The sequence below is a fragment of the Oenanthe melanoleuca genome, chromosome 9, assembly GCF_029582105.1.
Source record: "Oenanthe melanoleuca isolate GR-GAL-2019-014 chromosome 9, OMel1.0, whole genome shotgun sequence".
Classification (NCBI taxonomy): Eukaryota; Metazoa; Chordata; class Aves; order Passeriformes; family Muscicapidae; genus Oenanthe; species Oenanthe melanoleuca.
In genome coordinates this window covers 23,089,953-23,105,794 of record NC_079343.1, presented here as the reverse complement: position 1 = coordinate 23,105,794, position 15,842 = coordinate 23,089,953, and the positions used below count along the sequence as shown (strand labels likewise).

At 46.6% G+C, this 15,842-nt stretch overlaps 1 protein-coding gene across 3 annotated transcripts in view; it reads right to left on the bottom strand.

The window, feature by feature from the left end:
• Nucleotides 1–2,471: 2,471 nt before the first annotated feature.
• IL1RAP (interleukin 1 receptor accessory protein) overlaps nt 2,472–15,842 on the bottom strand; it is a 47,881-nt gene continuing 34,510 nt past the window's right edge. The window contains exons 9-11 of one of the 3 annotated variants that reach the window (XM_056499148.1): nt 14,216–14,365; nt 13,218–13,361; nt 2,472–3,720 (exon numbers count right to left, since the gene is read on the bottom strand). In XM_056499148.1, the coding sequence (XP_056355123.1) occupies nt 3,002–3,720; nt 13,218–13,361; nt 14,216–14,365 (1,013 nt within the window). In that variant the 3' untranslated portion in view covers nt 2,472–3,001. Of the gene's footprint in view, nt 3,721–6,520; nt 10,620–13,217; nt 13,362–14,215; nt 14,366–15,842 lie in introns of those variants that run through there. The other 2 variants (XM_056499149.1, XM_056499150.1) reach the window with 2 other exon arrangements.

Genomic DNA, 15,842 nt, shown 5'->3' with positions numbered 1-15,842 from the left:
AGCATTTCAGATGTGAGGAGCAGCCCATTATTGGCATGTCCAGTGGCACTTGCTAGGGAGAGACCTCCTAGGTACCAGAACTTTGCAGTCACTGAAGTGAAGACATGTTGATGTTGAGATTGACCACGTGACTTGTCTGTGTCCTCTAACTGTTTAGTTACCCATGTTCAGTGTCTTCCTGACAGCACTACCTTTCCACAGTTTAAAAACCTCTAGGTAGCACTGGAAATACTGTACAAATTGCTCTGCACATCAAGTCCTGGTAGTCTTCTACCCTTGCATGCCATGGGTAGGACATTCAACTTTGTATTAATGTTTTTATATTAAGATATAGTAGAAATTCTACATATATACTAACTGCTCCTGCTGAACTGTTCTTTTGAAAGAATTATGTGGGGTGAAGGAGGTTGTAATACTGTGCTGCCAGTTAACTTTGGAAATTATTACATTTTTGTATTCAAATGCAGGTGTACCAGAGAAGACAACAGTGACTACAGTCCATCTGCACCAGTCAGTGTCAGATGGAACATTAACAGATTTTAACAGAATTCCAGAGGGCAGAATTCAACTCTGCAATGAGTTTGTTCTGGTCCTAAAGTAGGACATCAAGCTGAGACTTAGGGTATTTCTAACAACCTCCTTAGCATGAGAAACAAACACTATGGAAATTGGTTCTAGGATTTGTTCCCATATCCTTGCTCAGACATCCCTCCCAACATGATGTGCCTTTGGCCCCTGGGACCTTGGCCTTGGGAGGCCTGCACACACTGGAACCCACCATGTTTCAGTTTTTGTATGAGAGCAAACAAGACCCTGGATCTATTCGATGGGGACAGAAAAGGAGTGGTAAAATTGGACTGGCTCTGTTAAAGCATGAGGAAAAGCAATGGTCATTAGTAGTTTGCATTTGCTCTTTCATGAAGTGATGACAGTTTGCCCCAAAAGGCTGCAATTGGCCATTTTGTGCAGCTGTGAGGAGCTCCAGCTGTTGTTTCCTCTATCTTTGCATTGTTGTAGCTGACCGAGACAATACCACACTCAAATAAGGGCAAAGTCTGTAAATAAAAGTTGTTTAAATACCAACAAATAACAAATATGTTGACTCTGGAGGCTGATTGATTACAAATTATTTATATTTTGTAGCTGCACTTTTCAGCACTACCAGACTCACTGACAGTACCATCCCACATTTAATTGTAAGCAACTGGAGTCATTTCATGGCATTTTGATTATGTCTTACAATGCATCCTGCAATGTACCAGCTTGCTTTCCAAATACCTCATTCCTGCTTCTCCTCTGATCACTGAGAATAGCCACGTATGGACAAAGCTTTTCTGAGCAATTTACAGTGTTTCTGATGGAAATTAGAGAGAAATCCACACCTAGAAACTTCTCCAGAGTCTGAATTTTTAACTCATATGAGTTGGTAGGGGTTTGTTTGTTGCCCTTGATTTATTTAGATTGACTCAGCACCAGGTTTTCTGGTTTCTATTTTTCAGTCTGTTGCAAAAGGCTGTTAGGATTCAGCTCACAGAGGCTTGTAACAGGAGAGCTGTCAGCTGTGCTTGATCTCAGAGGGAAAGGATCAAAAAAAGTCAGGGCAATACTGAGGAAGAGGGTCTGCTGAGGGAAGGAAAGTGATGTATGAATTATAACTGGACTTCAGCACTATTAAAATGGGTGAGACATGGCCCCCCCCTTCCTCACAGATCCATCAAGTTCACCTGAGGCCACGAAATAGGGTCCTGGGGCCACCAGACTCTGTACCCCAAGGGCTCAGATCATATTTTCAAGGCAGAAGAAAAAATAATTACTTGTCAACCTGATAAGCAATTACTAGACTGACTAGAGTGGTGAAGGGAGACCATTTTTGGTCTCAGGGAAAGAAAACAAATGCAGTGTATTAGCAGGTCTGTCATGCCAGAGCATCAGCTGAAGGTGAGCAACCGACTCCCAGGATTAACACCCTCCCTTGGTGGGGAGAGAAGGCCTTACACAATGTGGAATTAGACAAATGAAGTTTTCAGTGCAGGAGAAGAGCAGGAAACACTGCTGACAGCCAACTAAACAGACTGATGAAACAGCAGCCCCAGGGAGACAGTTCAAAGGCTCTTTTGGTTATTTAATGAAGTGTGGTTGAGTTTTAACCCCTCAGATTCAGAGCCGGAGGTTTTCTGTGAGTGTTTGAGGTCTTGCTTCTATCCCTGAGCCCATTGACTACTCAGAGAAATTTTTAAATTGTATTCCCTGCAATGGTTTTCTTTCCTGCTGCGTGGAAGGCCACTCAACTGACAGAACAAATTCCTCATAGAGTGAAGTGGGGATAAGGACCAAGCCCAGGAGCCCACTGCAAGCTCTGGGAACAGGAGGGGATCTCAGCCAGCTTGGGCAAACCATATCTCCAGGCACCGCCTGGTGAACAATGCCACAGCATTTACCAGTTCCTATGGAACTTTTTACAACAGCAGGTTAAAGAAATCAATTTTATTTAGAGATAAAGGGCTTGTCTTAAAACGGTTGAGCAGATTCTTTTAGACCACAGCAGATATCTGCAGTGGCAGGGGCTCCCATTACCCTCATTAGCAAAGTTTTAGCCTTTGCAAAAAGCAGGCTTGCTTCCCTTTCTCCCGAGGTTGCTGGCAGCAGGACGGCCTCTCCCTGCTCCCTCCCTCCCTGCCCCAGCTGGGACCTGCCCTGTGCACCCACCCCAGCAGCAGCCCTGCCGCAAACACAGCCACGGTGTGGGAAAAGCAGCGCCAGAGAAACGTTTTCAGCTCCGTCTGCAATCTAAATTCAGGAGAAGCACCGGGCAGGAAGGCCCCAGCCGCTGCTGTGCGTGGCTGCAGGCCCTGGCTCAGGGCAGCAGCAGTGACATTGCTGCAGTCCTCCATGCAGGCATGGCACTGACACTTAGTGGCACCGTGCCAGCCTGTGACATGGCGAACACATGCTGAGGCCGCAGTTAGTTTCCTCCACTGGCCCAGCAGCAGCAGCCTGTGTGCTAGAGCACGTAGAAGTCATTGTTGTTGGACAGGTCACTGTAATGGCAGAGGGCGAGAGCGGGGCCCTGTGCCGGCGGGGGCTCGGCTCGGGCCCTGCCCTGGAGGGCCTGTGCTGGGGCCCTGCCCGAGCCCGGGTTGCAGAGGTGACTGTCCCACCTGGGCTCCGCCACGGCCTGCTGCTTGTGTCTGCTGCTGCCATGGCACTGGGTCCCACAACACCGGCACGTCAGGAAGCGCTTGGCTCGCTGCTTGGCCTTGGACTCGGAGGCCGAGGCCGTCCCTCCGTGAGCGAGAGTCACAGGAGTGGCTCCCCGCGGCTCGGGCTGCCCTTTCAAGCGGCCCCTTCTCCTCTGGACGGGGTCCAGGCTGATGTCGGACTGCGAGGAGCAGCTCTCGTTCCAGCCGGCGCTGGCGCTCAGGCTGCGCAGCGGCAGGGCGAGCCGCAGCGCCTTCCAGAACTGCGAGCCCGAGCGCTTGGACTTCTCCCCCTTCCAGGTGACGAAGGAGACAGATTCCTTCAGCTGCAGGATGCTGGGGTGGGTGCACTGCAGCGGCCTGTACTCCACCACGATGAGCTTGGTGGCTATGGCGTTCTGGCACATGATGCCCAGCTTGAACTCCAGGAGGCTGATGCTCTTCTCTGTCAAGTAATCGGGGCTCAGGACCACGATCATCCTGCGGCTCCTCTGGATGAAGTCGAACACGGCTTCAGTGGTATCTAAGAGTAAAGGGCAGAGGAAAAGGGGTGCACAAGGAGAAGGGAGTGGGGAGAGAAAAGCTAAGGAAGCTGTTTGGAGGCATACCTGCTCAGATCCCTCTTCCCACAGAGGGAAACCTGGCACGAGTGCTGTGACCTTTGACTTGCCCACACTCCTGCTGGCAGCAGGTTTGCTGTGCAGTGGCTTTTTGAGAAGGCTGAGGGGGTAAATGAGAAGCCAGGATATGCCATGACTGTACTCTGACTTCTGCCCTGCACAGCATCAGTCATGGCCAGGGAAGTGCAGGCATTTGATAAAGGGTGGGTCTTGTTTGGGAACCACCTGCCCACAGCTTGAGCAACTCTGCATCAGGGGATCAAAGCAATTGTGTTATCCTGCCCCAACTCAAACTGCAGGGGCTGACCCACCACCCCCCTGTCCTGCTCTCTCATCTTTAAGCAGAAACCTCCAAATTTAGAAAGCATAAATATCAGCCTTAAACCCCTCCACCAGTTCCTCTAGGCATCATGGGCGGTGGAAATACTGTCCTTCAAAGCATTTCTTGGGATTAATTGCAAGTTGTAAAGCTCAGCAAGAAGCTCAGCTGGAATGGTGCCAGGCAAGAGCAACATCTTTTATTACAAATTTTGAAAAGCAGCAAACCTGAAGGATGTCCTTGGACTTCTACCTGTGGCTTGGGATGTAGAAAGCATATTGAAGGTATAGTAGCTAAATGGTGAGCAGTTGAAAGGATGGGAATTATATGGCTGTGGCACTCAACAATTTAACAAAAGCTGAATAATAAAACTGAAAAAATTTAAAAACCCATACACTTACTAAGTGCTGCTGCCTGAGATGAGAGGGGACCCAAGGACAAGTTGGTGTTCAAGCAGGACAAGGATCATTAGAGTAAGAGCTCTTGCACATTCAGAGAGAAAAATCTGCCTCTAGGAATGTCTTTCAAAGAGCTGTTCTGGGAAGAGCTACCTCCTGCTTCCCTTCCATTTCACACTGCTAAGGCCTTCATTCCTCAGGCTGGAGATTCTCCTCTCTCCCTGACACTGGAACACTGGTCTTTTATATGAATAAAAATACTGTTCCTTCACTGCAATGGCAGTGCCTTTAATTCCCCAGCACTTGGCTGTCTCTTAGCTCACAGCAGAAGGTGTACTGTGTTGCATCTGGGTGCACCTTATTTTAATATTGTACAGAAAAATACTTTTCAAAGAAGTATGACTGGCTGTAAAACTCTTTGTCACTAGATTATCTGAGACCAAGACAGGAAAAATGATCATATAGCAATATCCTAATGGAGAAAGTAGAGCACTGTTTGGTTAACAAAATACTGGAATTAAAATAAAATAATTTTGAGGGCTTTTGTTTTTTCTTGTATAAAAAGTTGGGGGGGGGGGAGGTTACCCCCAACACACACAGGAAAACACTGATTCATTGAAACCAAAAGTAGATGATAGTCAGTTCTGTCAGAATTGTCACTTACCACTATGACACATTTTTACCGCCCTATTTCAAAGGCATAAAGAATTGGCAGCAATTTCCAAATTTACTAAGCAATTTCCAATTTACTAAGTCCAGACCTCATTCAAACTTTTCTACAACTGATTGAAATCTATTTTGAAAACAGCCAAGCTTCAACAGTTTGTGTCTTTTGTTGGTTTGAAAGGTCCTTCTTTTTGAAACTGGAATCACAGAATCACAGCAAAATGTAAGCAGAAGCAACCCCTGGGAGGTCACCTATTCTACCTGCCTGCTCAAAAAGCCCAGGTTCAATTAACATGAACGACTCTGATGCTGCTGAAATGAAATGTTTTGATTGAGGTAACAGTGCTGGTTTTCTTTTATCAATTTTGAACTTGCAACACTTTTTGAGACATTTTTTTGAGAGTCATTTTTTTGAGACTTTTTTTTTTTTGGCAGGGAAGGTGTTCAAATTTTCAAAGATGTATTTGAGAATGGGATGCATTTAGACTTGGCTGACCAGGACAACTTGGGATGTTCAGTTTGCAATGTTTATCCAGCTCAGGAAAAATCCTGAGGGACACTTCACAGTGTGCAGGTAGGATCTTCCCTCCCAGTGAAACAGCACAGGATGGCACAGGCAGCAAGAACACTGCAGGGGCTTGGGGATTCAATACTCTTGGTTATCTGCTTTTTACTAAAAAACCCATCTTTACTAAATGTTTGCAAAAGATACTGCGTATTTTTATTGGTTTACTTGTGTCTCCCCAGTGCACCCAAGGACGTAACATATTATAAAGATTATAATCACAGATCCCATAGCCACAGACCTCAAATCCATAGATTGTCACAGGTACTAATTTTGCCAGTGGTCTGGAAGTTCTGGGCTGTCTCTCAACTTACCTGTGGGTAGGCAAACATGGGCAGTGGGCAAGAAAGTGACTTGGATGAGAAAATATGAAGCTGACTGAACCCAGAAGCTCATGGGCAAAGTAGCCTGAGAGTGAGTTTGATTTCTGTGGTTTGGGCAGATTTCTAAAATTCTGATTTGATCTTTAAAGCAAAGAGATTATGTTGCCTTTCCATCTTTCTGTCTTGTGATTGCCAAGTGAGCACTCATCAGATCAGACTGTGTGCATGCCCACTGCTGTGAGACATCTGAATGCTTGGATGGCCCTGGGAGCTCAGGTGCCTCTGCAGGCACAGAGTGAAACAGCCAGGAAAATGTCCCTTTCCCAAGGAGGAGCCCCAAACAATCTTGATACTTAATCATCTTTCTTTAACAGCATTTCGCAGACATAATGGGAAGATGGTACTTATGAGAAATGCACAAGGACTGAAATGCAAAAATGAAAATGTTTTATTGAAAAGCAAAATAAAATAATACTGACACTTCACAGACCAAATCACACAAAGGCAAAAACATACAGAAAAGGGAAAACTCTGGAACAGCTGTACAACATCAAACAGCACGGGGAAGGAATAATATTTTTTCCAACTTGTGCCACGCTGTTTCCCAATGAAAAAACAATGAGGAACTTTGCATGAGCTGCATATTGATAAATGTTAGGTTAGAGCACAGAAACTCAAATGAATCAGCTGATGCTGTGACAATCCCACAATGGAAACCGCATGTGGCATAGAATGAAATGACAGGCGTGTCTGAGGCACTTGAGGATCTGCTTTACACTTGGGACTGAGCTTTACCCCTGGCCTGAAAGACCCCAGCAAAGCCAGTGGTAATGCTCCTGGGTGAGTGGAACCTGCTCCAGGACTATTCTTCCACACTGCTCCCTCTGACCTCTCAGGCCCCTTCCAAACCATTGCACCTTTCACCTTGTGGGTGCTCTGCTGATGTCTCAGTAACCCTGTTTTGGGGTTGCAATAACACCAAAGGCCACTGCAGTGTGTGCCTGAGAAAGTCCAGGGCTCTTAATTATTTGGAAAAATCTTTCAATAAAATCAGCAAAATACATGAGGTGGATTTAACTTCCTGAAATTATTCAACTTGCTAAAACATCAGCATAAGTTCTCTTGGTAACTCAGCCAAAACTGAGATGTGATGTAGTGAGGTCTGGGATGTCAATTCAATTTATGAGTAATGGGGAGTCAATCTTTTAAAAATCATATGGGAATCTAACACAGCTCTGCTTTGGCCTCAGGGCCTTCCCTCTGCCTGCAGATTTGGCAGCTGATTACAGAGATGCTTAAAACACAAACAAAAAAGTGAAGCTGGGCACAATGACAAGGTTGCAATGGGCTCACAAAGCTGAGCACAGGTTTGGGTGCTGTCTCTTATAAATGAAGTTTTCTCCAGTGTGGGAAGCAGCTCTGTCCCTCCACAGATAACCACAGTAGAAAAGCTCATAACAAAACTTTTAAGCACCTCTGAGCAGATGAGGAGCTCCACTGCCACCAGTGAAGCTGACTGCAATTTTATCTGCTTAAATCAAAGCTTACTTGGGGTGGGAAAGATGAAGAGGACAGTAAAAAAAGAAGCCTTATTTGTTAAACATTTGTACAGTGTCCTGGTTCCGGCCAGGACAGGGTTAGTTTTTGCAGCAGTCAGGAGGGGACGTGTCCTGGACACTGAAGTTATTCTATACCATTTGCAAGGGATGGGGAGAAGGGGATCTCTTCTAGAGACAAAAGGTCCAAGCACAGTGCAGCTGGGCCAGTGCAGTGCAGCAGAAGGAATGGTTGGATATAGTCAATTGTCAGGGGGTTTGTTCATGACAATTTTTAATTTCTTGTACCCTCTATCACTAGTATTGTTGTTAATGCTCATTTTCTTATCTCATTGCTGTTTCCAGTAAATTTTTCTTATCTCACAGTGGGATTTCTACCTTTTGTGCCTCCAGTTCTCTCTCCTACCCTCTGCAGGGAGAGGGGGAAAATGAAGGGCATATGGTTTCAGAGGGAGCACTGAATTGTGAAGTACCATTCCTAAACACAATATACAGTACCTGACTAAGGGCATGGGGGGCTGTAGCTCCCTGCAGCCCTGGAATAACATTATTAATCATAAAATGCTAAGTGTGACACCAGGATTTAGTCCCGTACCTTTAAAGCTGAGCTTTTTACTGGGATGCTATCAAAGCTCCCAGCTCAGCTGGGTGAATAGTGTACAGACTCCTAATTGTAGTGCTTTTATAGTGGCATTATGAATGCTCATGCTTCACCCATGGACACCAACAGAATGAATGTATGAGTCAAAGGTCACTCTGGAGCAACCATCACCAATAAAAATAAACATGCACTTGGTGTGTGTAATACTGAACTCCACAATTAAGTGGGCAGGCCCTTGCACTAGGAGCTGCAGGAGTATGGAGACACCCCCAGAGCCTGAACTTTTATTTGAAAACATTGTGAACCATAGCACCAGTCAATGCCAGGGCCCCACTGTGCTTTGGTCTGTCCAACAAGAGAGAGGAAACCCCTCCTCAGCATGACCTGTGTGATGGGGGTTAACTCACCACACCCTCTCCTGCTGCAGCAAGGACACCTACACAGCGGGTTTTTGTGCTTCTGTTTTGTGCAAACGTTGCAGAAGCTGAGATACATCCTCTGCTCTGCAGCTCTGGGCTGGATCAGGATGGGGAGAGACTTGCTTTGTAAAGCCAAAGCTAGTTTAAGCCTAAGCCCTGAATTAGAAATGGTGACGCTGTTCATCAGGCACTGAAGAAAGACTCTTTATAAAATCATGGAATAATTGGGGTTGGGAAAACAGTCAAAGACCACCCTCCCTGCAATAATCAGGGACAGATTCAACTGGATCAGACTGCTCACAGCCTTGTCCAACCTGGCCTTGAATGGTTCTAGGGATGGGGCATCCACCACCTCTCTGGGCAACTTGTGACAGTGTCTACCACCCTCATTGTAAAATAGGTCCTCCTTAAATATAGCCTGAATCTACCCTCTTTTAGTTTAAAACCATTATCCCTTGTCCCCAAAGGGATAATTGCAAAAGGCCCTACAAAAAAGTCTTCACACACTTTTCTTATAAGGCCCCTTTAAGCAGTGAAAGGCCACAAAAAGGTCTCCCAGGAGCCTTCTCCAGGGAGAACATCCCCAGCTTTCTCAGCCTGTCCTCATAGTCTTACCTACATGGACAGAACCAGTAGTTTTTAGGAAGTTCAAGTAAGTTTGTGGGGTGTCCTTCTGAGTTGGACTTCTATCCAGTGTCATCCCAAAGACCCTGGAAGCACCTTGCAGGATGCTTTCCCCCAGCCAGTGGCAGACAGCAGGCAGGTTCAGTAGTACATTGGGGTACCTTGTAGTGCTTGTGAAGTCCCTGAGTTTATTCTACAAAGAAACATCTCTCACATGCTCCATGGCCTGTACTCATGAGAGATTTCCCTGGATTACAAGCAGCTCTGAAGGATCTGGGGTACTCATGAGACTGCAGAGTCCCAGAGACTGACAACTTTTAACTAGAGGTGCTACAATACGAACACCCAGTAGAGCTGTGGGTTTGTTTTTTTAAAATGTTTCTCTAACAGCCATTTCTCACTGCCAAACTACCTGGATGCATCTGCTTCAAAGGAAATTTGGAGAGCAAAGATGAGGAGCTTCAAGAGTCTACGCTCCCCACCATGCAGCAGGAATCTGTGATCCCACAATGATTGGGACTACAGACACAGGACATGAAGGAAAGGCTCTACACTGGAGCCACTTTGCAAATTATCCTCAGCCTCTGCAACAGGGACTGAGGACCAGAAAGGAGTGAAGTCACTTATGAGTGGAAAGAAGCTCTGTCCTGGATGCTAATGAAGGTCCCAGAGGAACCGATCTAGGAGTACTGGCCATGCTGTCACAAGGTGCTGGATGCATCCCACCTGGACAGCAAATTTAGACTTTAAGCCCAGGGCTTGTGTGGTTGATAACAAGGGCATACAGGTGCAGGTGTTTGCATCTTTGGTCTCTCTACTGACAGAGCAATATCAAAGCTGCAGGGAAAACATGACAATTCTCTGAAATGTTTGGGACATGGTCCTTCATGGAAAAAACCCCGAGTTCCTCCCCACTCCCTGGCCTAACTTGTGGATTTTTGTGGTGTGTTTTGGTTTGTTTTCTGATTGTGTCAAACATTTTTCAGGGATGTGCATCAACCCCTCAAGGCTTAAACTCCTGCTAATTTTTTTCACTGGCATTTCCACCTGCAGCTGCTTCCAGAACCTGCCCTTTGGGAACTTGGATTTCTCGCCTTTCCATTTAATGACATTCAAGGCTGCCTTGGCCTGCTTCAGCTCCTTCACTTTGCTCTTCTTGATGGCTTTGTACTGCACTAGAATGACTTTGATGCTGCCCTTGGAGGCCATATTCTCTAGGCCAGCCTTGAGCTCCAGCAGGGCCTGTGTCCCCTGCAAGACGTAGTTGGGGCTCAGGACAACAAGCAGACGTCGGCTTTTCTGGATGAAGCTCAGGGTTTCGTCTGTGACAACTGGGGGAAAGAAACATTGAGGTGGTTAGTGATGCCCAAGAACATGCTGCTGAGCTGCTGCTGTGACACCAGGTGCCTCTTGAAGGGGACAATAAATCCCTTGGAGGCCCTCCCTAGACTACACTGGTGCTTCCCAACCCTGCAATGGACTCCAGATGGGACCTCTTACACCAGAGCTAGTTCACACTACCCATACAGTGACATCTTCTCCATTAGCTCCTGACTACCTATAGATGCATTTCCTCCTCCCCGTGCTACACAGAGATAACCAAGAGATCTACACTTGAAAGTCACTGTACTACACATCAGTGACACCAGCCAGTGCTGTGAGGATGCCCTCTGGCCAAGAGGGCTGCTGATCTTGGGCTGAGATTTAGCTTCCTTCTAGTGACAGGGGAAAAAGAGGCTCTCTGGAGCAAAGCAGGGAAACTGCCAGCTGCATAGCACATGAACTCAAGAGAAAGACTCACCCAGAAGAGGCTCAGGAAGTCTGAATGTCTAAGCTTGCATCCTCCTCTGGCAGATGTCCAGAATGACTCTGGATACTCCCTTCACTCCTCTTGCCTCAGTTTCCCCACGTAAAGTAAGAATTTACACCCTCCCTGAGTGTCCTCATGGGATAATTTGCTTTGGTAATGCTACCATCCTAACTCCTGTTACTCATACATCTGTTCCTGCTGCCATCCTCTTATTAAAGCAGATTAGAACATTTTTAGAACTGACTCTGAGGACTTTTAGTGAAGTGTCCCAAAAATGACACCCTTTAAGCTGGAGAAAAGTCATGGTAACTGGATCCTCTTTCATTTTCTAACAACTGCAGGTAGACTGTCCTTGGCCACCTTCCTGTAATCAATGTGAAAATCCCTTGTAAATGCGAGTCCAGCTCCTTGTACTCTCTCTGCTGCAGAATATTCCACACTTCCTTCATAAGGGAACACTCTTGACTGGTCAGAAATTACAATGGAGAGTAAAATAATGCTGACAGACAACTTCATTTAGCTGTCAAGCACGTTTGATTAGTTCCTGTCAGCTAACTCACGGGATAATCCATCTCCCACTGTTTCTTCATCAAGGACAACATAACTCTACCCATGACACAGATGCACACTCTGGAGGCATGACACCAGCTGCCAAAAGCTATTTCCTGGCCCACCACGCATTTCTGAGAAGGAGATTAGTGAAATCCTGGCTAAGAAGCTCTGGGGAAGCCCCAGGAGCAGCATGACAGCAGTGCAGTGACAAGCTACTCCAGCAGTGCTCTGCAGGGCTGGTGCTGGCTTGAGGCTGTCAGGGACTGAGGGGGCAGAGATGGAAATGTTTGGGGGTAAGGTGAAGGACAGAGAGTCCAGGAGAGCTGTGCTGGAAGGAAAATGACACCCTCCAAAGTGAATAGGGCAAGAAGCAGCAGAGGGAGGAAGATGGACACCTGGTGAAAATGGCTCAGAGCAGGTTTTCTCTGACACTGGCATCAAGCAATTTGAGCCTGGAGGGTGCCCTGCCATGACATTCAGGCTCTCTTCAAGAAGGAACAGCACCAGGATTGCAGCTGTCTCACTGAGACCCATGTATTTATTTACCCTCAAACTTCAAGGTGCTCCTAGACCCTGGCAACAACCTAGGAGAGAAAGATAACAGAAGCCAGCCTGATTCTTGCTCCCTTTGTCAGGCAGGTGGGCTGAGAATCCAGCAGTCCTTTGTATTCCTAGTCAAAAGGGACCCCCTCAAATGGACTTTCTCAGCACAGGTTTTGTCACCAGTGGGGTCATGAGCCAAAGTCCATGAATTCAAAGTGAGGTTGTCTGCACTGGCACAAATTCAGACTTTGAACTTTTAATAGGCATCAGTATCATACAACCAACTCAGCCTCAAAAAAAACTGAAAATCAAGAGTGTTGTCTAGATTTTTGCCCTTGCTCTGGAACTTGTGTGAAAGTAGCTTCACAACTTCCATTCTTGGTGATTCCCTGCCTCCCTGCAGCAGACACTATGTCCAGAATTTTGTATGATTTATCTTAAAACAGTAAAAAAGGACTACATCTTACTGAAGAGATGTCTCACTACCTGCAACAAAGTACTTTTAATAATAGTAGCTTAATTGTATGCCATATTAGACACAAACTCCTAATTAACAAGGATGAATGGGACGTACATTATCTTCCCACTGATTCTGGCACCTTCCACTCCTTCCTGAAGTAGACACTCCTAGTTTTTACAAGGATTCACCATTACCCTCCGTGAGCAGATCCAGTATAACTTTCCCTGCCTCTTCTAGCCTTGACTTTATCCCATTTTTTTAAGGCAGCTCAGAGGGCTTGCATGAAGGTCAGTTTTCCGGCTCCCCAGGTTGACACTCCTGCACATCACTCCTGGAGAGAGCAACTGAAACAACCAACCACCATCCCCAGAGCAACCATTCTGGTGGCCTGGAGCATCTGCAACACTGTCACGTGAAGCAAAAACATTAGAAGACACCATGAAGAGTTCATTAACCAAAAACCCGAAAGATAATCTGGATAAGCTTGTTGCAATGGATGAGCAATACCTCCAAGAACAACAGAGAGAGGAGGTGCATGGAGCACAGCCCCTGGGAGATACTCACTTCCCCCAGGGAGGCTGTCTCTGTCGAAGATGCACAGCTTGTACCCAAACTCGTTCTCCAGGACTCCCCGCAGCGTCAGCAGCACGAACTCCTCCTCCTCCGCGTTGCGCGCGTAGGACACGTACACGTCGTACTCCTTCCCATCTGGGCCACAGGGAGACACAAAGGGCACCAGGGACACTGTGATACTGCCCATGCTGGGCCTCTGACTTGCAAGAGAAGCAGGCAGGAAGGCTCACTTGGAGCCCAGGCACTGCAGGTTAAGGCACACAGATTTCCATGGACCGAGACATTCTGTCCAGGCTTCTTCTGCCTCTGGACATCTCTGACTCTGCTCCCTCTGCTGCTGCCTATCCACACGAGCAGAGCCACCAGACAGAGACTTGCACCCTGCCTACGCCCTCCCAGAGCTGCTGCACCCCCACAGCAGGTTCACACCACAAGCTGCAAGGGCCCAAACACCCTCCTCCTCCTCCAGAGGAGGATATCTCACCTCAGAGTCCCCAGCAATGAACTCCCAGTAACACAGGGAAGCTGTGGAAGAACTGAGGACAGAACGGAGATTTCCACATCCATCCTTTTGGATGCCTTCACTCATCTTAAAGCAGATCACTCGGGATCAGACCATGAATCCTTTACACAGAGTCACCAGGGAAACCAGGGACTTACTGAAACCTGATGACATATCTTGACAATCTAGATTGGATGATACAGCTAGATCAGCAGGGCATGGCCCCGGGGAGCCTGGCATGTCCATGCTCCACCTCTGCAGAGAATACAGAGGACTTCTTTCCCCTTTTTCCTGAGCCAAAAGCCTGACTCCTCTTGTTCTAAAAAGCAATGACCCACACAACTGCATGTAGATAGAGAAATGGAAGGTCAAAATGTGATTATGCTGTGATGAGGGTTAAAAATAGCTTATAGGAAAATTCCTATATGGAAAACAAAGGGCCTGGCCTGCAGCAGGATAAATAAATGAAAGCTTTTTAACTCCTTACCTAGAATGGTTTCATCTGTTCCAAAATGAGCCCGATAGAAGAGGACCATTTCCAGCCAATACACGTGATAGATGACTATGAGCACCACAACGAGCAGGATGGTGGCCCCCAGGCCACAGGCCAGCTCCACAGTGTACTTGGGTGCTATAACTGGTACAAAAATAAACAGAGGGTCATGGTTAAAGAACAGGCTGGACCTTCAGCTGGGCAGGAACAAGCTTGTGTCATATGCAGCCAAACACCACAGAGGAACAGACAGGAGCCAAGCTGACCCTTCAGAGTAAGGTGACCAAGCCAAGGCTTTTCTGACAGGATATGTGATGGCTGGCCACCCTGGAGCTCCATTCTGGGTTATTAGGTCTGGTTATGCTTGCAGAACAAGTCCATAGCACAGGCTGGAATTCTGTCTCTGAGTGAGGCCCAGGGAGTAGCCAGGTGACAGAAGAAGCTGGTGGTGGAAGAAACCTGCATAGTCCAAAGTCAGACCATGAACATGTCCTTCTCAGCAGTATCAGCAAACTCTTGGGCTAACACAATTGCTCTGACTTCTAAGAGATCCAGATAAACCATCTGCAGCAAAATAAAAGCAATGGTTATCATTCTCCCTCCCTATCAGACACAGGTCTTGTGGCTTGTCCCAGACTGACACCCAGGATATAACTCTAGCCATGGCTTCTTTTCTACCATGAAAGAAGAGTCAGAGTTCCCTACAGAGAACCTGAAATGCTTGCAAACAAAACAGGACAACCTGTGGGCATCAAGCCAGAACATCACAGGCCCCCTCCAACTCATACACTGTCACACTACTGCTGCTTCTTTGTACTAAGGACAGAAAATTTCTAACTGTATCCCTAGGCAACACTGTTGGTGGCAGCTGATGTGCAAATTGGCAAACTGCACAATAAAAGAACAAGAGAGAGTGGAAACACCACCAAATTCCAATAAGTTTCTAATAAAACTGAATTACAAAATCGAAAATGGAAGGAATTGACCAATCTTCATTAGGTGATGAGCAGCAGAAGTACTTGAGAAGGAAGGAAATCATCCAGAAAAAGCAAGAAATGTATATGACCTAACATAATGAAAGAGTTGGAGCCAACATATAGAGCCACTAGCTAAAAGCCAGATGCTGAGGGGTTATTTTCTGGCATGCCTAATGCTCCTATGGGATGTGCAGTGGGATGGGCTGCAGTGAGCTTAGCATAAGGTTGCTTTGCCAGCAGCAGCTAGGGATGGTTCTTGGACTTTGCAGGAAGAAGGAGTGGTGGGTAACCATATCTGCTTAGAGCAAACCCAGTCAACTAACCAAGAACAGACGTGGGGAGGAAAAGGGAGGATGGTACATATCAGTCCACGAGAAAACAGTATTTAGGCACTGATATATAAAGAATCTGGGTATTTCAGGTTTACTTCTGCTACATGTACAAATATTATCACCGCAGAAGAATTATATATGGAGTATGAACACACTGACAGATGGTTTCAGCCTTTCTCAGTTATGTGTGTGGTCTATTGTTTCTCCCTAACAATCCAGAAAAGGTTTGTCTCAATGGAATGAGACTAAAAAAGGAGGACAAGTACCAAGACGAAACAGATCTTCCAGTAAAAACCTCCATGAGCTTCCCAT